This window comes from Pleurodeles waltl, chromosome 9 (genome assembly GCF_031143425.1).
Source record: "Pleurodeles waltl isolate 20211129_DDA chromosome 9, aPleWal1.hap1.20221129, whole genome shotgun sequence".
NCBI lineage: Eukaryota > Metazoa > Chordata > Amphibia > Caudata > Salamandridae > Pleurodeles > Pleurodeles waltl.
In genome coordinates, this window is record NC_090448.1 from 677,872,116 (window position 1) to 677,897,768 (window position 25,653).

Here is a 25,653-nt window from a genome sequence, read left to right on the forward strand (position 1 = left end):
TCCAGTCCTGTTTGTGTTTACATTTAGCACTGCTCCTAGTATAGCTCATTTTAGCTGTTGTCCAGTATGTAAGCAGGGTATGCTTAAGCCTGTAACCCGCTCACACACTGTGCCTTTCTGTTGTGCTCATTTTCACATGTTGTCTTGGTAGGTTTCACATGCTCGTTCTGATTCTGCCGGTAGCCGCCTCCATAGCTCAAACTTTGGCTGCTGTCTCTTTAAGAGGCTGCTGGGAAGGGCTTTGTACAGCCCTGCCCAGATCCCCAGGAGTGACGTCTGAGCTTCCTTCCCTTTTCCTCTGTCCCTCTCTATAGAGCTGGTCTCCTCTCCTGTACGACGCCCAGCCCCCCAGCCCCCTTCCACGAGCAGCGCTGCGCTTCTGCTGCACCCACCCTCCACCCTTTCGAAGAGCCGAACTGCTTTTCTGCTGCATCAGCCCCTCTCCCGCCTCCGCTGCACCCTCTCCCAGCCGGGTTGCTCCTCTAATGCCCCGGCCTTTTCTTCCTTGTATACATTTGTCTGTCTCCCGGGCGGGAGGGGGAGATCCAGAAAAAGAAGAGCCTCGTGGGCTTGGTTTGAGGAACAAGACCGTGTGCTTACGGTCCGCCAGAGCCAGTGGGTGCGAGATACAGATAGAAAAGAAATCGTCCCTCCCTGGACCTTTAATGCAGACCCCCGTCTGATCCGCAGCCCATCAAGAGAAGAGTCTTATAGATACCAAGGCTGGAAAACCTGCAGGGAGGCGGTGCTTTTCCTGGGTTTGCGATGTGGCATCCAGGAAATAAAACGAACATAGCGGACTGAAGACCTCTACCTGGCAAGGCAGGGCATCTTTGGGGGTGCTGCAGCCTACCTTTTAAGAGAGGCACCTGTGGATTGTGAAGGGCCCGCTCTTTGGATTTTGTGGTGCAGCTGCTGATTTTAGGGACCTACCTCGTGTGGATAATGGAAGACCATTAACAGGGTTTGCTGCTGCTGACTTTTCAGTGGCTTGACTGTCTCTGTATTTTTTCTACCTTTTTAACTGGTGATATGGAAATAGGGCACTAGGTATCGTTAAAAAAATTGAAAGTAGCGTGAAGGCGCAAGAATTAATACAGCAAAAGGAATAAGAAGAAAACAAAAAGGAAATTGGATGGAACCTGCTAGTGGAACCGACTGAGGTGCCTCTCCTTTGGGTGCCGTTATACTGTTTTGCATCGGTCGGGCCCTCTGAAATCCCTCAGCACCTAATAATTTCAGTTGGGGGTTGACATTTATATGATATATACACACACACTTACATAACGCTTATATCATCTATCTGATCAACCGTCTTGGCCATGGAGGAAAATGGATCATAACGGATAGTCGTAGTCTGCCACTGTCACAGGCCTCTAATGGAAATCCTTCGCCGTGGGGGAGCGAAAAGGCGCCCCCAACCTGACCCTGAACACCGTGCTTCTGGCAGGGTCAACGCCACCATTGCCTGCTAACGCCGCCGGCAAGGCGCCCCTCGATGCCGCTAACCGATCGGTGCTTGTGCCGTGCCGTCCAGGGGAAACCCGCACCCTGAACCCACGCCGTGGTCCCCGGGATGTCGTCCAGGTCGACCGTCGCGTCGGGCAATGAACGCAACGCTGATGGGGTGAGCATGAACCGCTGGTGCTGCGCAAGCGATCTTCCCAAATGGCCTCTATATGTGTTACTAGCATTTGCATAGCGCGTTTTAGCTTTAATATGGCACGAAAGCTCTTTCCTAATCAGGGCGTCCATTTCACATGGGCTGTGTATTGTTTTTGATGTGGTTTATATCGCAGAAGCCGCTTCCAGCGGTCACGGTTTGCTTATTTTTTGCTCCTGCCTTCGTCACCTTCTTTTTATTTATTTGTTCATTGTGTTGGTATTGGGTAGGGGGCAGGTTCAGTTTCTTTAAATCCGATCCTGCTCTGCCGGCTGCAGAGGCCAGGCACTGCGGAAAGAAAGCCTTGGTGGGGCTGGACATACACTAAGCCGTTTGCATGCTATGGCCATCAGGGCTGTAAAAAAAGGAGCTGTCCTGTCTTCAAAGCGAATGCTTCATTTTTTTTATAGATCAATTTGTCAGCCATGTAGACCGTATGACTGTCTAAGGCATGCATGGTTCTCTTATGGAGCAGCGGATGATGGACAGATATCGTTTATGTCGAATACAAAATTGGAAAGCTTCCACAGTAGCGGGCAGCATGAACATGCACCCACCTCGCAGTCCTTGAATCGTGTTGTCATCTTAGATTACATGCAGGGGCTATGGTCGTGCAGATTCTGAATGAGGTAGTGGGGTTATGTTTAGGCCCCTAACTGAGATCCATGATTTGTTGTTGTGGCCTTGCCCGTCTCCTCCAGTACCCGAGCTTAAAGCGGGAGGGTGCTGCAGTTCCCTTCGCTCGGTTTATTCGCAATAGCACTGATTGAAAAGGGTGGTGTCAATCCTCCGCTGACAGAGCCCGCTGCCACCCTTGCCAGCTTTGTGAGGGTCTCAAAAACCGTGTAGTGTTTGCATTCGAGCTGGGGTTTATGGCTGTCTCCACACAAATTTGAGGAAGTGGATCCGAATATACTTGTTTATGGATTCAGTGGTCGCTGCATTAGGCACCAACAAGGGTGGACAGAGCATTCACTCCTTCCGTTGGTATCCGGGGTATGTACAGCAACATGGTATTGATTTTTGGGGCGGTATTATTCGACTAGAGAAAAGGGTGACAACCCTGGCTTATAATGGCAATATCGGTTGGAAAATCTAAAACGTGAGAGCGGTCACTACATCATTCTCTGTGGCGCCTTTCGCCCAGTGGACCTCATGGGGTGGCATCACCCACCACCCAACCACGGGCCGCGTCCATACTCCTACATTTGGGATATGTCACTGCTGTCCCTCATTCTGCCTTGCAGCGGTCCCCTCGAAGAGAGATTCAGAAGAGTGCTGGCTCGGGGCGTGTGGTGAAAGTGCCCCTTGTAGTTTAGTTAGTGGGTTGCTTTCTAAAAAAAAACTTACGTTTGCCACCTCTGGCTTGGAGGCGATTAGCTCTCTGCGAGGTGTCGCTGGGCTTCTCTGCACTGTGATTGGTCCCGCTTTGCTGTGTTTCTTTTGTCCATTGTATTCAAGCCAAGGAACGCTCAGCGCTTTAGAAATGGTGACTAACACGGCTCTCGCACCGGAGTCTTCCTGGTGGATGATGAACTAGAGGTGTGACTAAAAGGAACATGCACTGTGTATGTAAATCACGAACAAGGCATGCTCGCTGTCGTGGGATTTCTGTACATGATGAACTGGGCTTGTGGTTCAGTGAAAGGTTGTTTAAAAGATGGTGAATGGCCGTGATGAACCTAAGCTTTAAAAGGGATGGGGTGGGACTGTCGCTGCTCTATCGTAGGGTACTATAGTTCACAAACGTGTCGCTGTACATGATGATCCATAGGGTGGCGGTCTGTCGCGGAGTCATCATAAACCGCGATTAACGAGCCGTGCGGGCCTTTTGTGAAGCACTTTTATGTGACGACGATCTGATTTTGGGCACCATCGCTGTTTCGCTGTCATGCGATGAGCGCAGTAAGGCAGGTAGAGCTTGATGACCCATTCACAAAAGAAGGCTGCATGGACTGTCCAATCAGGCCAGAGGTCCACGTTTACTTCAATTGTTTAGCGTCTGTGCGGGGAACAGGAGCGCACGTTCATTGCTGAATTTGTGTGAATTTTGTTTTTATTGACTCACGGTTTTCAGCTTTCGATTTGGGCCTTTGGCGGGTGTTCATAGGAAACTAAGCTATACTAATCGCGTTCGAATAGCTGAGCAATGTTGGACACATTATTTCTTTTTCTGGTGCCATTTGTAAGTAATGCAGATCTCGATCTGCCCCTAGTTTAGTGTACATTCAATTTGTAAGAGGGACTATGGTCTGATGGCATTTAAGACTTTATTTGTCCACTGGTGTCCTTTGATTTCCGTTGATGGTGCTTTAACGAATGGAATTCAACAAAATGCCGGGGGTAGAGGAAGAGAATTTGAACACCCTTGACCGTCCAACTTAACTTTTAACACAGCCTCTACCTTGGTTCTTAGGAGCCAGGGGAAGGAGTGGAAAGCACCGAGAGGAAATACGACCCTTCAACCCCTGTTCCTCCCTTCCCTGTCCACTCGCAGCTGTCATGACACTTGGGACCTTACTGGTAGCAGCTGCTACCTTTGCCTACTACAAATTGACGTACATTTGACGTTCATTTTAGACGATCGTTCGGTGGTGCTGCTTGTTACATGTAGTCATGTTCACATGTAGCTTTTCAAAACCGATGCATCGTGCGATCCATTAGAAGCTATCTGAGACGAACTAGTTCCGCATACCTTTTGGTTTTTTTGCCTTACTCACATATAGGGCACGTTTAGTGGCTTTTGTTTCTCGTTTTTCACATTACCGACGAAAAATATAACCTGCACAGAAATGCCCAGCTTATGGGCTTGAAAAAGCCTAAAGGACAGTTTTCAGTAATTGAGCAAAACGCGTATTGGCAGAAGTTAAACAACATGTCCTATCAACGAAAAGCAAAAAATCACTGGTTGATCACAAGTGCTTTGTCTGCAAGCGAGCGCTGCCCACCGATAAAAGCCACTTTGAGAAAGATCTAAAGATGATCTATTTCTTACCGAAATCGATATATTTTAGTGACTCTCCCTAGCAGTTCAGCACGAAGAATATATAGTTTGCCCCAAAGGTGGCAGACCCAGGTAAGTATTTGCAACGATATTTATATAGCGCTTTCTACGCCCGATGAGGCCTTGAAGTGCTTTATGGCGAGTAGCACGCTATTCCAGAACCCAAGGTTAGTGTTTACTCCAGTAGTTACTGCGATTAGTCATGTGCGCTCAGGAAAAATTGCATGCACATATTAGAGCTAAACAGTTTCAGTTAGTCCTACAACTAGGGATGCATTGTTGTAAGAGCCGCCCGCTTCACGGGGAGATATAGGCTCCTGCAGCATATAGAGGTTATTTAGGGGATGTGGAGGATTCCTTCCATCAGCACACCTCATAGTCTTCTTTCGGTACAGTTTCTTTGAAGCACTGTGTTTGTGTTGACGAGTTCTCCTGATTTCCCCGTTGATTTAGATTTTGAGTCTCTAACCTTTGCATGTTGTTCTGGCACACCAAACTGTTTAGCCTGTTCAGAGTTGGCACAGAGGCTTTCAGGGGTGACCCCAGAGCTGGCAGAGTAGAGGAAAGGAGCACTGAAGGAGCTGGCAAGTATTGGGTATAGTGCATATATAATTTTTGTTCAATTGTGAAAACATGAGCAAAGAGAATGACGAATCATGAAACAAGAAAATCAAAGCCGTACTGTTTATCTAAACAAATATTTTTTTTACATCAGATGCCAGTTTTTGTTTGCAAATATAACTTGGAAGAAAACCTTGACACCAAACCTCTTATCTGAGAATGAATATCAGTACTAAACTCTGCTGTCTTTTTGATTTTTTTTCTACTGCATTAATGATAACCCTAGGTCTGTTTGGAACTTTGAGCTGCATTGATCTCTTTTTGCCTCAAACCATGACTGGTTTAAGTGTCAGACTGATATGGCCAGAAGAACCCCCTGCCCACTTTTAATTGGTGACTCGCAGAGCACTTGTGCCATTCATGACATATTGTATTCCATACAGCAGTACAAGGGAGTTTGATTCAGCCTTGGGAAGCCATTACCTTTTTTATTGTCACCGGCAGCCTCAGCAACTGGCTTAAGATTTTAAGTTACAGCTTGGATCAGCCTACAGTAGCAATGGCATAACGTAAAATGACGAGATGACTGTAGAATGTGGTGATCAAGCTTTGACAAATCATAAAAATGTTGCAATTTGAATCATCTACTCCACCTAATTGTAATGCACTTGACCCGTAATCTGGTCTCAAATTGTGTGAGCCGAGCAAATATTTTATTTTACCAAGCCTCCTTTTTCTTCATTTTCACAAAGGAGAGCACCTTCAAAAATGCAAGTTCACCATTTCTGCAGTACAATAAACCATTTCGTTTAACAGACTCAACTTTTGCTCCATGTATAATAAGAATCTAGCCCAAATATAAGGTACACATAAATCCTGACCTGCCTCTTGGTTCACTAATGGCATTGTCATCAGGATGGTGGCAAGAATGTTTCTCCGTTCATGTTTAAAAACTCACTTTTAATACATTTATTACTGAAGCATGATTTAGTAGCACAGCACATTTTCCATTAATGGTCACAAACCTTCCCACTAACATGCAATTTTACTTGTAATACTATATATTGTATAAACCAGTGGTTCCCAACCTGTGGTCCGAGGACCCCAGGGGGTCTGCGAAGCCTCCTCAGGGGGTCCGCGAGTGCCTAGAAAATGTAATTAATATTAACAGATTAGGTGCCCAGCTTTCAGTAGTGACTCAGTGTTGGGGGGGGGGGTCCCCGGTTTCCAATATTGATTCAGTGGGTGTACCCCAGTTCCAGTAATGATAACATGGGGGTCCACAGAAGTCAAAAGGTTGGGAACCCAGGGGTGTGGAATTTATTAAAATATCTACTTGTCCACGGGACAGGTTGCTTCTTAAATCTACTTGTCCTGTAATAAAATCTACTTGTCCTTTTGGTGCCATGTAGTGTGGCTACAAATTATGGCAGCAATGTAATTATGTTAGACGTCTGATAATAGCCTCTCTGATTATGCCAGGGCTACTTCTATAGTAGGGCTTGAATACTTGCAATTTCATTCCATACTATAGCAATTTCTTTATTTTGCCACCTTTCCGCAGATTTACATACTGAGGCTGGAGGAAGCAGTAAGCAATAGTTCCAGGGCTGGAATGCCTTTGAGTCTGCAAACTTACTAACTTGCATGTTTTAAGGATTTTCACCAGCTCTTCTCTAATCTTTTCCCATAATTAGAAAGGTTGGAAATGTACTCCTGACAATGGTAGAAGTACTTGCAGGTTTGGGGAAAAAAAAGTGGTTGGAGAGAAAGTGAACCTTTAAACGCTCAATATATTTTCACATGAGCAAATCTACACATGCATAGTTGCTTTTGCTAAAATACAGTTCACAAATATTTCCTAGAAGTACGATTTCCTGGTCGTCTTCTGTAAGTGCTTATTAATTCATAAAAGCCATTAATTCAAAGGCATATACCATGGGTGCACTTCTGTGACTGTCTTTAAGAATTGGGTTCCTAATTAAGTCTGGCTTTAACAAAGGTATTTTGTTTTTTATCAAATTTCTATTTCTCTCTCTATCGGCTGGCTTTACAGTGAATGATCGCATTCTGCTCTTCCACAAGGAGCAAATTGGCACTCAAAGTAGTTTTGTTCAGTGCCAGGAACTACTGTGGCAATCAGTGGCGTAACAAAACTGGAGGGGGCTCCCCTGCAAACAACATGGAGACCCCTTACAGACTCACTCACTGGTGGGGGGGCTGCATGGCCTTTGTTACACCACTGCTGGCAGTGTGTGCTTTTTGAGACCAACAACTTTTTTTCCTCTTTTTGCCAGTGTTTGTAGCAATGGTGAGGGCCTGGCAGCCCCCACAACAATAAAGTGTTACAAAAACCATGTCAAAACAAGACACGCATTGACAAAACCAAAAAACTCACAAAAAAAATGTCTGATCGGTTGGTTTTGCCAGTGCTTGTTTATTTTCATGCTCCCCATAATCTTGTTGAAAATGGCTACACTGAGTTTTCCATTAGGAATATTTTTTTTTAGAAATACCAGCATGCATCAATACATTTTACTAAATGACTCTTCAAAGAAATAGCACCTAAAATTTCATAGTAGCAAAATGTTTTTTTCTACTTGCATTTTTCTGAACATTTTATTTGGAAAGCAAATAATCATCACTCTTGCTTGCAAGCTTCTGCAAACATTTGCATCTAATCAGAGAGCATTCTGGGAGCACTTAGCCTCATATTGTTGAACGTTTCAAAACGTCTGTACACTTTTTTTTTTTTTTTTGTTAACTAGAGCCATTGTCAGTAGTGCAGTGTGACCTTAAAATGTCCCAAGGACAAAATAAACATGAAAAGTTGTTGCCCTTGACCACAAACAATATGTCCCGGGGTGTCAGGCGATAGGAATTCCACATCCCTGGGAACCACTCGTATAAACAACCTGTGGAAATTGGGTTTCAGCAAAAACGTTTATCATTTGCACATCACCAAGTAAAGTGTTCTGATTTGTTTTAATTGTGTTAACTTTTAACACAGAACTACAAAAAGTGCTTTCATAGCCACTAACATCCATTTTGAAATGTTTAAAAAGTTTTTCTACAAGCTATTTAAATGTTGTGTGTTAGAAAAAAATGCCATCTTACAGCCTTTTATTTCACACTCTTTGTACATGTACAGCACCATTATCAGACAGTTCACTTTACAAACTCTTCTAACTCTGCTTATTTCTTTCCTGGAGATTGTGTTTACTTTTCTTTCTCTTACTTAAATTGTCAGACATAAGTTGACATTTGACCTCTGTCTCTGAACACAGAGCAAACATGACAAAGTAAAGACAAGATTTAAAGGCATCACTTTTGCTCATTAACATTCTGAGTGAACAGAATACCTATTCTTTATCAGCTTGCTGGAACAGATCAATAGGCCCTAAAAATAGCTTGCCCTCGTAGGGGCAAATAGTGAGTGTGTGGATTTCTTAATACCTTGCTGAGGGACCCCTGTGACTCCCATATCTCACAGAAATGTAAATGTTTAAGACTCAATTAGACCCCTTGGTAGGAGGGGCCCCTGTGCTGCAGGAGCCTCTGTCCAGGAGCAGTTTTGTCTCATCTTCTGTTTATTGAATGTTGGGGTGCGTCCCTAATTCTCCATTGCAATATATTTAATTCTTTCTCTTGTACATATATTATGCACACATCAGTCTTGTTTAACTGTTTTGCACTGCAGAAGGCATTTTTTAGAATCTGCATACTAGATAGCACATGCACTGTCTTTAGCGAGGTGTGTTGTTAGCTTACTGTGGGCCTAGATCCTTCCCATTGCTTATCATTGGTTTGCTTCATTGTCTCTCATTTACCTACTTCTTATTCATTACTTTGTGTCAGCTTTCCTTCCTCTTTTTGTGTTTGTTCCTCTGAGGGGTAATGGGCGTAGTACTTTTGTCCTTCCATTGCTCTTGCTACTTTTTCCCTTTTGTTTGAACACTACAAGAGTGCATGTGTTTTCCAGCTGCCTCAGCAGTGCTCTTTCATGTTGATGTTTCGATGCCTGTGTGCTTCCCTCACACCCTCCCTCATATAGTCCCTTTGTGTTCCATGTTGCACTCTCTCTTGTCCGTTTGCTCCACCTAGGTTCCTCTTATTTATTTTTTCCCACCCATGCCCTCTGTTCTTTCCTCCACCTGCGCTCTCAGTGTTCTTTCATCCACCTGCGCCCACTGTGTTGCTTCCCCACACCCGTATTCCTCATGTTGGTTCACCGACCCACCCCAGATCCACTAAATAAGTGATCTATGGATCTCTTGAGTCCAGTGCTGTGGCACTGGGTAGCTCTGCCCACCTCCTTGCCGTTTGACCTGGCCCTTTTCGCTGGGTCACGCCCAAACGTTTCGCCTTCCTTCTTCTATTTTTCTGATCTCTTTTTGTTGGCTCTAGTACTCTGGGCACTTTATCACTGCTGATCAGTGCTTAAGTGCATGTGCTCTCTCTCTTAAACTTGGTCTGATTGGCACGCACCTGATTAGCTTATTTCATTTACCTGTAAATCCCTTGTAAAGTGCTATCCCTCATGCCCAGGGCCTGTAAATTAAATGCTACCAGTGGGCTTGCAGCGCAGCTTGCGCCACACACAGAGGTAGCCTTTCAAACCTTTCTCAGGGCTGCCACAGCAGGGCATGTGTGCGCATTGTACTGCCACATTAGCTTGGCATCTAAATGTACTTTGCCAGGTCTGGAACTCCCATTTTACCACACATAGGTCACCCCTAAGGTAGGCCCTAGGTAGCCCTATGGGCCGGGTGCTGTGTAGGTAAGAGGTAAGTCATGTGTCCTGTTGTGTGGCTTGTCCTAGTATTGACAAACAGCCTATTGGGTGTCTCACTGCTGTGAGTCTTGCTCGTCTGATAGGAGTTCATTGGGAATGCCCTTTCATATAGCTATGGGTATTTTCTGATCTATGAGGGGGTTGCATGGACATGTTTGTTATAGTTAGAATGGTAGTGAGAAATGCTGCTTACTGGTGTAGGTGGATTTTTTTTATTACCATTGTAGAAATGTCACTTTTTTAGAAAGCATTTCTCTGCGCTTATAACTCTGGTGCTTTTGCAGCTTGACTCCAATCCACATCTGGGGTAGATTGACAGCTGGGCTTTGTGCATACTTTCCAGACACCCATCACACAGGGAGGGTGGAGGTGTAATAGGAGTACATCTGGATACTGAGTGGTCTTCCTTTGCTGGGAGCGGTAGAGGCAGGGCACACTTACATTTGTATAGGCTGTGTCCTGCCCTGACACAAAAGACTACCCCCCCCCCCCACACTTATGTCTTGAGCCAGTGTGGAGAAGGGTTGTTCCTGGAACTGGTTAGAGCTGGTTGGAACCTTCTCCCCACTTCGAGAAGCTTGGCAAACTGAGGATAAGTATAGGGGTTGTTCCCCATTTACAGGGAGAACCAAGAATAGACAAGACAGAGACACAGACATTGATGGACACTGTATGGACTGGACACTGGATGCTGGAAGGAATCACCCGGAACCGCCTTGGGACTGCACTGTGGTTGTGCTGACCTTTGACCTGTCCGGTCACTAAAGGGACTGCCACTGCTTTCTTCTAGACCCTTGTGCTGGCCTGCTTGCCTGGGCTGAGCAGCTTTGTCGACCCCACAGCTGTTGCTTTGCCCTGGGTGGTGTGCCACATTTGCCCCCCCCCCCTGCATTTCTGCTTCTTTGGTGCTGTTTTCTTTTTATGGGCATGGCTAGAGTGCCTGTTACTTTTGCCGACCACGTGAAGAGTGCTTAATTTCTAGTCTCCTCCAGTGCACGAAGAGCGCTTCCCTGACTGTTCGTCTGGATGCAGGGAGCACCTCGTAGACATCATGGTTGTAGGGCCCTCCTCCCAGACGCAGGAGAGGTTGAGAGGAGCCCTTTGATATAGTGTGGATGAGCGCACTTCATGTAGTGCTCCCGGTACACAAGCAGGCACCAACATTTATGCATTCACTGCGGGCCCGACGAACCAGTCAGCGTGGATAAAGCTGGCTCTTCTCAGCCCTGGGGTGGTGGCACCTTGAAGGAGCTCATGCACCGTTCTGGTGCGGGCACATGGGTGGAGGAGTGAGAACCCCAACTTCCTACCACGGGTGCTTCCTGCTGCCCGAGCTGGCCCAGGAACCTTAGCCAGACTCTATTGCCCCATGGTAGCTGGATTGCTGCCCTCAGGGGCGGCGCTGGCCACAGAAGAGGATGAAGGCTATATTTCCTCTAAGGGTGGAGTGGCAGCTGGGCAAAGAAGAGCGGCTGCTCCCCAGAACTGGGCAAAGTCGCCCGTCTGCCGGGGGACCTTCAATTGGAAGTGAAGTCCTGCGGGAGCTATATGTGTCTTTCTTTTGCCTTCTTATCCCTCGCCGGATGGGGGGGAAGCCTCAGACGAGGCCCCGTCCTGCTGAGGGTTACTTGCCAGAGGCGGCCCCGTGAGAGGAGTGGGGTCGCCTCCCTTTACTGCCCACGATTACTTCATTTCCCCTGAGAGGCGCCCTGGAGCGCTGCACTCTCAGTCGGAAAGCAACATTCTGGGAATAAGTTACATTGCCTTGCAGGACTTTTGCCCTCAGTGTGCATGCTGCATTTTCTTTTCCCTAGTATGACCTGAGATTGTTTGATGTGTCGTGCTTACCAAATTGGAGGGACACATTCATGCTTTCATAGTCTACCTGATATGCAGTGGGAGGGTGTGCTTATTAATGTATGCATATGGAAATATTTCTTTTTAGGCATTCATGATAGTGTTTCTGTTCTCCTTGTTTATGCTGCATTGTTTCTCATGACCTGATTCATATTACATGTCATGCTTGCCAAGTTAGTGGGGCTTGTATATTTTCAGGATGTGCACTGCAGGGTGTATTTATGGCTGCTGCAGTATGATAATGTTTCACTCTGCATTCCTGGTAACGATGACATGAGAATTGCTTGGTTTGCAGAGTACTAGTGATCTATGTGATAATCTGACAACTGTTGGGTTAGCAGAGTACTAGTAATCTATGTGAAGATCTTACAACTGCTTGTGTAGCAGGGTACTACTGATTCATGTACTTTTTGGTCTAATGATGTTTTGTGCAATACAGTATATTTTTATATAATTTGTTGTGGAGTTTTCTTTGTGGTGGATATATTGTGCCACTAATGTGTGTGTGTGTGTGTGTGTTTTGTAAACACTTTACACATTGCCTCTGGGATAAGCCTAACTGCTCATGCCAAGCTACCAGGTGGGTGAGCAGGGATGATCTTGGGTGTGTAGCTCTCTTGCCCTGGCTCGAGTGGTGGTCTTTGCCTGGCTGAGGTGCCTACCCTAGCCAACCAGGAACCCCAGTTTCTAACACCTGCCTTGATGGCTTTGCTTCAGGCGATGGAAGGGCAAGTGAGTGTGGCACCTGCCCTTTAATTATTCAATTAGATGTAGGTACTCCGTCAAACTTGTTTAACTTGATATGTGATCAGTTATTCTTTTATTCTGGGCCTCTCCTGATTTTAGCATCTTTCCTTACCACCTGGTTCTTACACTTTACTTCATATATACTGAAAGAAGGGGCTGGTCCCAGTGCTGTGGTGCCTCACGTGTGCCACTAATTCCCATAAAGGCTTTTCCTTGGGGTGCTACTCTGCTTCTGCAACAGCTTCTGTATTCCTCGTCTTTTGGAGTGTATGTAGCCTGTGTGCTTTGATCATGGATGAAATCTGCATTTTGAGCATGATCTCGAGGACTGACGAGGTCTTCTTGTTCTTAACCCCTTCCTACCAAGCTTTCATGTAATTACCATCTCTTTATAGTGTCTTACACCCTACACTTAATATTGTGTTTATGTTTGAATACAATCTTTCTAAGATGATCAATACTCCTCTTTGAAACTGTGTGTTTATTTTCCCATTGGTCACCATATTATCATGAATGAACAATGCATCCTGCTCATACTACCCCAACAGACTTGGTTCTATCCTAGGTGCTAATGTACTTGTGATCAGGAAACTGAGAAATAAAGGTCGATGGCATTTTACAGTGAAGTATGTGCATTTCCACATCCGCAGGGAAGGTAGTAATGAGCAGAGGTGCCCAGGTACTTCACTGGCAGACACAGGAGTTCATAGGTTTCAAAAAATCCTTCTGATGAGCTGTGCATGCTGATGTATTCTGTACCACTGAAGGAGGGTTGTGTCGAATTGTACAGGTATGTAAGCTGATTTCACCAGACTCTTAGCAATTGAGGTCTTCTTGAACATTTTTAAGGGCTTGGATCTCGAACATGGGTTCCTGGGATCTGCTCTATGCATCGTACATGCTGATGTAAGATAAAGGCGCAGTGGAGGCCTTGCTTTTTGGGTACTCCCTATGTTTGCACTAGTATGAACCAATTGGTGTGCCTTAACATTTGTGCATTCTACCTTTCCCTATTTATCATTGATACTGAGGAAGTAAGGGCTCTTTCGAAGCCTCTGCTCGTTGCCCAAAGAAAGACCTTAGAGGAATATACAAAAAAGCCTAAAGCAGAAACATCCTCCTCTCCTCCCTATGCCATTACAGACTCCATTGACACTTCTGTCAGTCATCTCCAAATAGTGTACATGAGTAATGAATTTTAGTAGATGATTATGTTCAAATGCTGACTGGTTTTCGACTAAGTTACCCTGGACTTAATCCATTCTGTATGTGACCTAAAGTGCCACACATCTCAAGGTGATCTGTAGTGCCTTATCCAGGCCCCAAATAAATTAAACCGGGAGCTGACTTTGGAATTCATGATATATCAGCCAAACCTGCTTGAAGGAATGCTTGAAATATACACTTACATGAGCACGTGTGAGAGTCGGTGGTGTAATGTAAGGAAGGGCAAGGTGGAACAAATATGTGCAGTGAGAATCGGTGACGTAATTTAAAGTTGATGTGGAACAATTCAGGACCTCAGAAGCAGCAATTTTAGGGGTGTGGAATTTTATGAAATATCCCCTGGTCCAAGAGATGGAATGCTTCATAAATTCATTTGCTCTGTGTATAAACCCAGATTATATTTAAGGTTCAGTACTTAGGTTGCCAAGCCTGTTTGAACCTTAAGAAATGCTTGACATATACACTTACACGGGCTCGTGGGAGGGAGAGTCAGTAGTGTAATATAAAGGTAAGGTGCAACAAAAGTGCACAAGATAAGAATCAGTGGTGTAATTTAAGGGCCAGGTGGAACAAAGGGGCACAGGTGAAAGTTGCTCATAGGCAGCAGTGTCAGTGGTGTGGATTTATTTTTTAAAGAATTCATCGTCCAAGGGACAGAATGCTTCATAAACTTTTTTTCTCTGTATAAAAATCCGTTTGCCCTATTTGATGCCATGAGGTGAGGTGACAAATTGTCGGACTTAATTTCTTGAAATGTTAATTTAGTTAAACGCAGATTAGCTATTTACTGGTGTGCATGGTTTACACGTGCAAAGCTTGGTCTTGCACTGCTTAAGATAATAATCACATGCATGAAGATTTTAGTTGTCGCAGATCTCCTCACAGTGATTTGAAGCCTATATGAAATTGTAGATCCAGAGCTGACATACTCTGCGTGTTTATGCATAGGCACAAACCTTATACGTTTACTGCCGTTCGCCAACTTCACTCCAACCCTTTTCCACCTTGGAGAAGTTTAGAAATTTACTTCTGACAGGGTAGAAGTAAAATATTTTCGAGGACTGGAAGGGAACACCCCCTCCAAAAAATAAAATGGGGGTATGGGACTAGGGAATGGAGTTTCTCCACGGAGAAAATGATTTGACCACAGGAGAAAAAATAAATAAGTTTCAACAAGTAAATTTGCACTTGCTCAGCACGATTCTCATGAGCAAGTATACATGTGTATAATTGCTCTTCAAAAGTAGAATTTACAAAATTTTGCTAGGAATATGGTTTCTGGACTTACTTCTGTAAACTCGCTCTTTGGTGTCTTTCTTTAAGAATATGGGGCCTGATGTACAAAGTGTTTTTATGTTTGCAAATGGCTCAAGTCACAGAATAGGGTCGTTTGCGAACGCAAAAATAAATTTTTGTATGTACCAACCCAAATTGCGATTCAGCAACCTGTCAGTGAATCGCAATTTGGGTATGCAATTCGGTATTAGGAAGGGGCGTGTTTAGGGCATCACTAACTAATACTCAATTACGATAGTATGTATGAATGTTTTGCACCCAAAATATGGTTGCAGAACATTTGCATTTTATCACGAACTTCAAGTTGGGAGTAACCCATTCATAAATGAGAATTTGAATGGCCGGAAAAATATTTTTTAGGAGCAGACAGTGGTCCCACGGACAACTTTCTATTCTTAAAAATGAAAGGAAAACTTTTCATTTTTCTTTTTGAATTGCATCTCATTTTCCTATAAGGAAAATGGGCTGCATTTAAAAAAAAAAAAAAAAAAAAAAAAAAGTTACTTTATTGAAGAGCAGCCACAGACATGGTAGTCTGCTGTCTACAGCAGGCCACCATCCCTGTGATTTTTGTGATTTCCATTGGGTCTCCAACCAAGACCTACCTCATTAATATTCATGCTCCAGGTCTATTTGCGATACACCGGGAATTGCAAAATGTGCAATACACATATTTGTACATTGCTGTTTGTAATTACCAAATAGTGAGTTGCAAAAATTCGCTATTTGGTCATCACAAACACTTACCTTAGTACATTTGGCTCATGGTTCCTAATTATTTGTTTTTTTTTTTAAAATGCTGCCCTCTGTGGTTTTTTCCTGATTTTCCACTATTATTTTTTAAACTACTTGCCTGCGTTTTATTAAATGACCCATTAGAGAACTTTATTCAGAGCTGCCATTAAAAGTGCCTCATATTTTATCAAACCTGGCTGTATTTTTTTATTTTCTCCTATTCAAATTGCAAGTTGTATGTGGCAACATCCTATTTTGAAAATTATAGGGAATTGTGATTTTGTTTTTTTCTTTCTTGTAAATGTATTTGTATGTAATCAAGGAGCATTCTGGGGACACTGCAAAGAATCACAAATAGTTAAATGTTGCCAATAGCCACTTTCAGTAATGCAAGCTGAGCTTCCTGTTCAATGCATTTCATGAGAGCCCTTGCTGTAATAGTAACGGCTTTGCATTTATGAACTATCTGTACACTTGTAGAGCTTGCATTAGCTGCAGACAAATGTATTTCCCGTACCCATTTTACAAACTATAAATTGGTAGTCAAACGGTTTGTTCTGCAGAAATGCTTGATCTGTTTGCCCAGTGGACAAAATAAACATGAAATGTGCTACCCTGAACCCAAACAGTATTTCCTGGGTGTCAGGTGATATGAATTTCGCACCCTTGAGCAATGCGCAAAGGTGCATCTTAGCACAAGTAGAACATTTACAATGTAAAAGCATCATATGTGACAGATTGTCTACTTCTCATCTTATCCCCAGTCGTATTCTCATTTTAATCTCTACTTACGTTTTCTTCCTACCTGCATCAGTCTAAATTTCCCACTTCTCCCCTGTCCCTTTCCTATCACTTCCCCTCTAACCTACTCCCACTCCATATTTTATAGAAATTGACTTGGTTCTACCGCTTCTCTAACTTCCTTCCCTGAACACACCTTCAGTAGGAAGTTAATTGACTGTCTGACTACGTTTTTGGGTGTATCCTTCCTTAATTGCAGGCAGCTGGACACAGTCCACATAATAGTATCTACCATAATAGGGTAGCTACCAATTGAATAGCATAATGTGTCTGTTTTTTTTTTTTATTTGATGGTAAAGAATTAAGGTATGTTTCACTTCACCACCTAAATTGCAGGCCTTTACAAGGTAGAATGCCTATTAACTGGGATAGTGTTTTAGAGGTGTGATCAACAACATTTTTAGATTCTTTGCTTAAGAGTGAGCCCAACCCCCGCACGGTATTAACATTTTCTTAGTTATAATGTACTTGTTTGGTTTAATGTTCTATTATATATAAGCTTTCCTGTTTTCAGTTTTTTGTTGTTGTCAGTGTTCGTTTTTTTTTCTCATTGTTTTTCAATGTTTACAAAAAGTGTTAAAATCAGTGGTTATCACTGTTTACTCCCAGTTCTTTGTCTCGAGAGACCATGATAGAACTGGGTTTATTTACGTATTACTAGTATAATTTTACGGGTATGCCCAGTCTTAGGGAGAAGACTGATTAAGAATTAGTATGCATAATGTTAGCTATAGGGACATTGGTGACAGCAAACTTTGGTGCTATATGAAGAAGTAGCTGATGTAGTAAAGAAACGTTATTATCTGCAGTATACCTTGGGCCATTTGCCTGTGCAGTTCACACCATGAATGAAGTTTATTTTACATTGTTCGGCTGTGTCTGGGAGACTTTGTGTTAATTTCAAAGCCAGCACAAGAACAGTTTAGCATTGATTTCTACCATTCATTTGGGAATTTGAAACCAGCGTGGGCTGTGTTCCTGCAGGGAATGTGTGAGAATTACACAATACTTACCTTTGTGTTCTGTGCAGGTTGCATTGGTCTAATGCATTTTTTCATCTTGGAGAAACAGTTACAGCTCAGTATGCTTCCATTAAATGCAGTCACAGGGGTTTGGCACTGAGGATGTTCATGATATGGCTTGTGATCCTCCTGTAAGAGTAGATGTGGCTTGAGTCGACATGCTTTTCGGGTCATCACAAAGTAAACCTAGGAATAGAAGTGTTGAGTGTGATGTTTTATTGAAAAACATCAATTCTGTTGACATCTGTATGCACTATGCTCTTTGGTAATATAATCTTGATAGTAAAGCTAGCAGAATGCAAAACTCCATTACGTTCTTGGTGAAGGAGGATGACATCATAAGGTGTTGCTTACCATGGACAGAGACACCTCTTATAGTTCAGCTGTGAACCTGCTGGCCACTCTACAGCAACAGGCAGTTAGCTGAGGCCACATGAGATGAGCCAGGCTACCAAAATGGGAATGAAGCTGGTCATGGTAGTCTTTGAACCTGGAGAATGGTTACAAGGACATATGGCATATAGCCTGAGTGGGTCATAGCGGTAGTATCCATCACTGAACAGAATCTAGATGTAGGGAATGCATTTTATAGTGTTTGATACCAGACAGTGCCAGGCAGTAAAAGTGCAGCGAAATCTGGTATTTTCGGGTTTCTACTGAAAAAGAAAATATTCATTTTAGTGGTGTATATTGGTTATAATACGTTTTAACTGAAAACCCAACCTCTAATGTATATTATACTTCATATTTTTGCAATGATATTGAAATAATTGATGCAATAAAACTATTATTATCACAAGAGCCACTAAAGTATCCACAGTTTGATAGCACTAACATGGGCTCTTACTTCACACTTGCTAAATATACTAATTTTTGGATTGTCATTAAGGTTAGCACACCATGTGAGCGGGAGTTCTTGTTAGCTTGGTGATATATTCACAAACACACAGTTTTGTGAGCTCCTTCTCACTATTTGCAGTCAAACTTGGTTTGGCACGGAACACCAGCTCGCAGTTTGATGTACAAGACCTTGGAAATAGCTACCTCTGGTTCCGGATTCCAACGTTTTTTTTTGTCTTTGAAACATCAAGAGGCTCTATTGTTGTGATTTGGTAATGCGGCCGAGGTTGTGTGGCACCCTAGTCAAGACCTTATATTTTTTAATCCTGTCAAACTCTACTTACTTAGCATCTACGGATATTCTTCTTAAAATGATGAGTCAATCTCAAGAAGAGCATGTTCAGTCTGAGTTTACAAAAGATTCTGTGGTCATCCCTTAATAGTCTATCTATATGTTTGCTTTTTGTACATCTGCTATTGTATTAATCCACATTGACTAAAGCATGCAAGTCCTTTTTTTTTTCCCCAACACTATTGAAGTCTAACTTGGCATTAAGCAACTTTTTAGGATTCTGCTGGACAGACCCAGGAAGTATCTTCGGGAAATTCATTTCAGCGATTGCCTAAAACAAACAAGAGGTATTACACCATGCTTGAGCTCCATTTATGTATGGGAGTATTTTCTTGTAACTCAGCATATGTGTGAGTAGTTCCGCTGACTGGTCTCCAGGGCTGGATTGGAATTCATAATCCACCCTTTCAGCAATATTCAAACGGGTCCCAGGCTGCAATATGCAATAACTATAACAGGACTGTGGTTGTGTCATGGTAGGCCACCCTGTTCTGAAAGCTGCCGCCTATCCTGCAGCCTACCAAAGAAATGCAACAGGGCAAAAAAGGCCAGTCTGGCACTGTGGCCCCCGTCAAGAGTTCTGTCTCTTGAATTCCCAGAAGACCTGTTACACTTTAGTTTGTTTTCATCAGCTACACACCCCAGTTTGGATACGTGACGAGTGATTATTTAATATGGAAATTTTCTCTGTGGGCTTTATAGAGTGATTATTTTAGTCTGGAAATTCTCTTTATGGGATTTATACTTGTGCATAATTCCTTTTACGTTCTACGAGTACCTGTCCTACCCATGGTCATCATTTGAACCTTGCCTCACTTTCAACAGGGTGTTCTTCACAGAAGTACGCATGAAACGCCTATAATGTCTAGCACACGATTATTTCATCAATTTTCTTAGTTGTGTTAATGAGGACAGCAGTTCAACTTTCTTTTGAGCCTTCTGCTACAGGCTTCTTTGTTTCCTTCATCATTCGCCTTAATTTACCTCTCCTTCATTACTCACCTTAATCTACCTCCATCTTCTTACTAGCTGACATTTAACCTCCATCTGTCCCTCTGCTATTCCTAACCCTTTCAGTTTACTTTTGACCTCTTTGTCTCTTTTGCCACTGTTGTAGAAGAAGACTTTTATTCGGTATGAAAAAAAATCATCCATTACAACAAATAAGCACCAATACAATTGTTAATATAACAGTAAAACCATATATAGTAAACACATCCATCAAAAATATAAACATATAAAACCTCATTCGTAGAAAACAGTAAGATCATTGTAAAAACTCTACATTGTTACGCCAAGTAATAGCTCCCTTCAGGAATGATCCCAGGCCCTTCCACACCAATACATCAGAGGCCATTTGCAACCACATAAAAGCAGGACGATATTGCACGAAACCCTTGGTCCTTAGGAGAGGTAATAGAAATCGAGTTCTAAACGGTGCATAAAAAACACAAAAAAATGTAAAATGGGACAGGGTCTGTTGGGACACCCCATCACAGGGGCAAGGTCTAATAGAATTTTCCCCATACTGACCTAGCGGGAAGCACAGATTACTTCTAATGATCCCCAAACGGAATCGAGTTATAACAGACCTTTCCCTCACATCCTTTATCTCTAAGAGACAGCGCTCAGGACCCACCCACATCTTCAACATGATAAAATCCCTGATCGATTTTTTTTTTTTTTTTTTTTCTTTTTTTTTTTTTTTCCCTAAAGCCTCCCCCTCCCTCTTGGTCTCCTGGATTCTCAAAAAATTGTCCTTAGCCCATTTCTTATCACAACTAGTCAGGCCCTCAGGGTAGTCAAACAAATCAGGCCGCCCCAGATCATGAGCCATCTTCCTTATGTGCGTCAACCAGGGAATATTCTTTGCATTGTCGCAAGCCAAACAATCCCTTAAGATATCCCTATTAAGAGTGGCATGGTCGTTACTCCAGATTGAGATCCATAGCAGAAGGGGAGCCAACTGGATAGTGTCCTGCACACACTCAAGATCCAGTTCCAGATGAAGGCAAAAACCAGGGATATTTTGTCCAACTCCCAAAAGCCTTCTACAGAACCGATTTTCTTCCACCGTAAGGGCTCGGGTATCCCTATACCCCCACAGTGCCGCACCATACAGCAGGACAGGGAGGCATTTCCGCCTATAGATTTCAAGCAAAGGCTTGATAGGTTTACTCCCTACAGCAAAGTCAAAAGTCGCACCAACTGTTGCATGAAAAAGCACACCCCTTCTTGCAATACAGGGTTTCCAAGATCCTTTCGCATCAAAAGTGACTCCTAAGTATGGAAACTCATGGACCCTGCTGATAATTTGATCCTCCACCCTTAGCTCCCCCACCCTGCTTAAGGGTCTTTCACAAACCATAAAATGTGATTTCTTAAAATTGACCTTTAAACCCAAAGTTGACATAAAGGAGGCATAAGCTCTATTTCCTGGAGACCATTCATAGTGCGGGCCATAAGGACCGCATCATCAGCGTACGTCAACACAGGGATATCAATACCATTCACCTTTGGGACATCCCTACAATGTTCCATCAAAAATCCAGACAGTCCATTTGTATATAGGAGGAACAAAGTAGGAGCCAGAACACACCCCTGGCGAACACCCCTTGAAAGCTTAAAAGCCTCTGAGCATTCCCCATTAGGCCACACCGTCACATTTGCAATCGTCCCAGAATGGAGATATCTGAGCAGCTCTACAATATTAGGATCCAACCCTAACTGATTTAACCTCTCCCATAAAATGGACCGGTTCACCTTATCAAAGACACTGCTAAGGTCCATAAAAGCAAGATAGAGGGTACCTTTCCTGGCCTGCTTGTATTTACCAATCATCATTAATAGGTTGAGATATTGTTTTCGCGTACCGAGGCCTTCCCTAAACCCATACTGGTCCCGGCTTAGGATATCATTTCCTATCATCCAGGCCTCCAAATGCCTTAAAATAATCTGTCCCAAAATCTTCGCAGAAGAGTCCAGGAGAGAAATAGGGCGATAGGACTTAGGATCATTTCGGTCGCCCTTTTTAAACACTGGGACAATACATGCCAGTCTCCAAGAAGCAGGAATGCCCACAGTAACTGCTGCATTGAGGACATTTAAGAGAATAGGTGCCCATAACTGTGGGTTAGCTTTATACAGATCCATAGGGATCGAATCCGGGCCCGGAGCTTTACTACTCGCACTACTCTGTATCGCGTCCATAGCCTCCTGGAGCGAAAACCTAATTGCTAGATTCAGAGCCATATCATACTCGTTCTCCCGGTTATTTCTTAGGGGAGTACCCTCAAAAATTCTAAAAAAATGAGTTTCCCATGCCTCCGGGGCGATGTTACAGCCAAGGCCCTCAGAAGTTTCTGTTCCAAAGGAACTTCTATTCACCACCTTCCAGAACAGACCAGGATCCTTCAGAGCTGTGGCACGCTGTAACTCTTCCCAAGCTTTATCTTTTTGTTTTAGCTTGCTATCCCTCAGGACCCTTTTATACTTCATTCTAGCTTCATTTACGAGGGCCCAATCTCTAGGATGTTTCTTAGTGACCATCTTCAGGTTTGCCCTTGCATCATAGCAGGCCTTATCATACCAGCCACATTTACGTTTACTGGGGTGGCTGCCTATTGAAAGAAGGCAGTCTCTCACTGCTGCATTTACTATTGTTATTGCATCCATAACAGCCTAAGGATTAGCAGCCTCTGTCAAGAGTATATCCATAAATAAATGTAACTTTTCCCCCACCACCCTTCCTACAACAGTTTGGGGATCCACTTGCTTCCACCCAAGCCGCCTACCCTGGTCCTTTATCTCCACTGCTACAGGCCTACCTTGTCCTAATTTACGTAGAGCCCCAGGGAGTTTAAAGGACACTATAAGGGGATTGTGATCACTAAAACACTCCCCTAGCACCTCACCCCCAATCACCAGGTCTTTCATATGTGGAGACACAAAAATATAATCAATAGTGGATCCAAATCCTCTTCCCACATAGGTTGGGAGTTGATGAGTACCTACTGTAGGAGGCTGGACTGGCTTGTAGTGAGTACCAAGGGGTACTTGCACCTTGCACCAGGCCCAGTTATCCCTTATTAGTGTATAGGGTGTCTAGCAGCTTAGGCTGATAGATAATGGTAGCTTAGCAGAGCAGCTTAGGCTGAACTAGGAGACGTGTGAAGCTACTACAGTACCACTTAGTGTCATATGCACAATATCATAAGAAAACACAATACACAGTTATACTAAAAATAAAGGTACTTTATTTTTATGACAATATGCCAAAGTATCTTAGAGTGTACCCTCAGTAAGAGGATAGGAAATATACACAAGATATATATACACAATAGCAAAAATATGCAGTATAGTCTTAGAAAACAGTGCAAACAATGTATAATTACAATAGGATGCAATGGGGAAACATAGGGATAGGGGCAACACAAACCATATACTCCAAAAGTGGAATGTGAACCACGAATGGACCCCAAACCTATGTGACCTTGTAGAGGGTCGCTGGGACTATTAGAAAATAGTGAGAGTTAGAAAAATAACCCTCCCCAAGACCCTGAAAAGTGAGTGCAAAGTGCACCAAAGTTCCCCTAAGGACAAAATAGTCGTGTTAGAGGGAGAATGCAAGGAAAACACAAATCAGCAATGCAACAACGATGGATTCCTGTCTGAAGGTACCTGTGGAACAAGGGGACCAAGTCCAAAAGTCACAAGCAGCTCGGAGATGGGCAGATGCCCAAGAAATGCCAGCGGTTGGTGCAAAGAAGCTCTTACTAGGCTGAAGAACTGTGAATACTGCAGGAACGACAAGGGCTAGAGACTTCCCCTTTGGAGGATGGATCCCCCACGCCTTGGAGAGTCGTGCAGAAGTGTTTTCCCGCCGGATGGACGCCAACAAGCCTTGCTACACGCAAATCGTGCGTTTGGCGTTTTTGGACGCTGCTGGGGCCCAGGAGGGACCAGGAGGTCGCAAATTGGACCTGAAGAGAGAGGGGACGTCGAGCAAGACAAAGAGCCCTCACTGAAGCAGGTAGCACCCGGAGAAGTGCCAGAAACAGGCACTACGAGGATGCGTGAAACGGTGCTCGCCGAAGTTGCACAAAGGAGTCCCACGTCGCCGGAGACCAACTTAGAAAGTCGTGCAATGCAGGTTAGAGTGCCGTGGACCCAGGCTTGGCTGTGCACGAAGGATTTCCGCCGGAAGTGCACAGGGGCCGGAGAAGCTTGCAAAGTCGCGGTTCCCAGCAATGCAGCCCAGCGAGGTGAGGCAAGGACTTACCTCCACCAAACTTGGGCTGAAGAGTCACTGGACTGTGGGGGTCACTTGGACGGTGTCGCTGGATTCGAGGGACCTCGCTCGTCGTGCTGAGAGGAGACCCAAGGGACCGGAGATGCAGCTTTTTGGTGCCTGCGGTTGCAGGGGGAAGATTCCGTCGACCCACGGGAGATTTCTTCGGAGCTTCTGGTGCAGAGAGGAGGCAGACTACCCCCACAGCATGCACAAGCAGGAAAACAGTCGAGAAGGCGGCAGGATCAGCGTTACAGAGTTGCAGTAGTCGTCTTTGCTACTATGTTGCAGGTTTGCAGGCTTCCAGCGCGGTCAGCGGTCGATTCCTTATCAGAAGGTGAAGAGGGAGATGCAGAGGAACTCGGCTGAGCTCATGCATTCGTTATCTAAAGTTTCCCCAGAGACAGAGACCCTAAATAGCCAGAAAAGAGGGTTTGGCTACCTAGGAGAGAGGAAAGGCTACTAACACCTGAAGGAGCCTATCACAAGGAGTCTCTGACGTCACCTGGTGGCACTGGCCACTCAGAGCAGTCCAGTGTGCCAGCAGCACCTCTGTTTCCAAGATGGCAGAGGTCTGGAGCACACTGGAGGAGCTCTGGACACCTCCCAGGGGAGGTGCAGGTCGGGGGAGTGGTCACTCCCCTTTCCTTTGTCCAGTTTCGCGCCAGAGCAGGGGCTAAGGGGTCCCTGAACCGGTGTAGACTGGCTTATGCAGAATTGGGCACACCTGTGCCCAACAAAGCATTTCCAGAGGCTGGGGGAGGCTACTCCTCCCCTGCCTTCACACCATTTTCCAAAGGGAGAGGGTGTCACACCCTCTCTCAGAGGAAGTTCTTTGTTCTGCCATCCTGGGCCAGGCCTGGCTGGACCCCAGGAGGGCAGCTGCCTGTCTGAGGGGTTGGCAGCAGCAGCAGCTGCAGAGAAACCCCAGGAAGGGCAGTCTGGCAGTACCAGGGTCTGTGCTACAGACCACTGGGATCATGGAATTGTACCAACAATGCCAGGATGGCATAGAGGGGGCAATTCCATGATCATAGACATGTTACATGGCCATATTCGGAGTTACCATGGTGAAGCTACATATAGGTAGTGACCTATATGTAGTGCACGCGTGTAATGGTGTCCCCGCACTCACAAAGTTCAGTGAATTGGCTCTGAACAATGTGGGGGCACCTTGGCTAGTGCCAGGGTGCCCTCACACTAAGTAACTTTGCACCTAACCTTTACCAGGTAAAGGTTAGACATATAGGTGACTTATAAGTTACTTAAGTGCAGTGTAAAATGGCTGTGAAATAACGTGGACGTTATTTCACTCAGGCTGCAGTGGCAGGCCTGTGTAAGAATTGTCAGAGCTCCCTATGGGTGGCAAAAGAAATGCTGCAGCCCATAGGGATCTCCTGGAACCCCAATACCCTGGGTACCTCAGTACCATATACTAGGGAATTATAAGGGTGTTCCAGTAA

At 44.3% G+C, this 25,653-nt stretch overlaps 1 protein-coding gene across 2 annotated transcripts in view; it reads left to right on the forward strand.

Annotated features, from left to right (window-relative positions):
* The first annotated feature begins 271 nt into the window (after positions 1 to 271).
* MARK4 (microtubule affinity regulating kinase 4) overlaps positions 272 to 25,653 on the forward strand; it is a 691,585-nt gene continuing 666,203 nt past the window's right edge. The window contains exon 1 of one of the 2 annotated variants that reach the window (XM_069207758.1): positions 272 to 1,627. In XM_069207758.1, coding sequence (XP_069063859.1) covers positions 1,577 to 1,627 — 51 coding nt within the window. In that variant the 5' untranslated portion in view covers positions 272 to 1,576. The remainder of the gene's footprint in view (positions 1,628 to 25,653) is intronic. The other variant, XM_069207757.1, reaches the window with a different exon arrangement.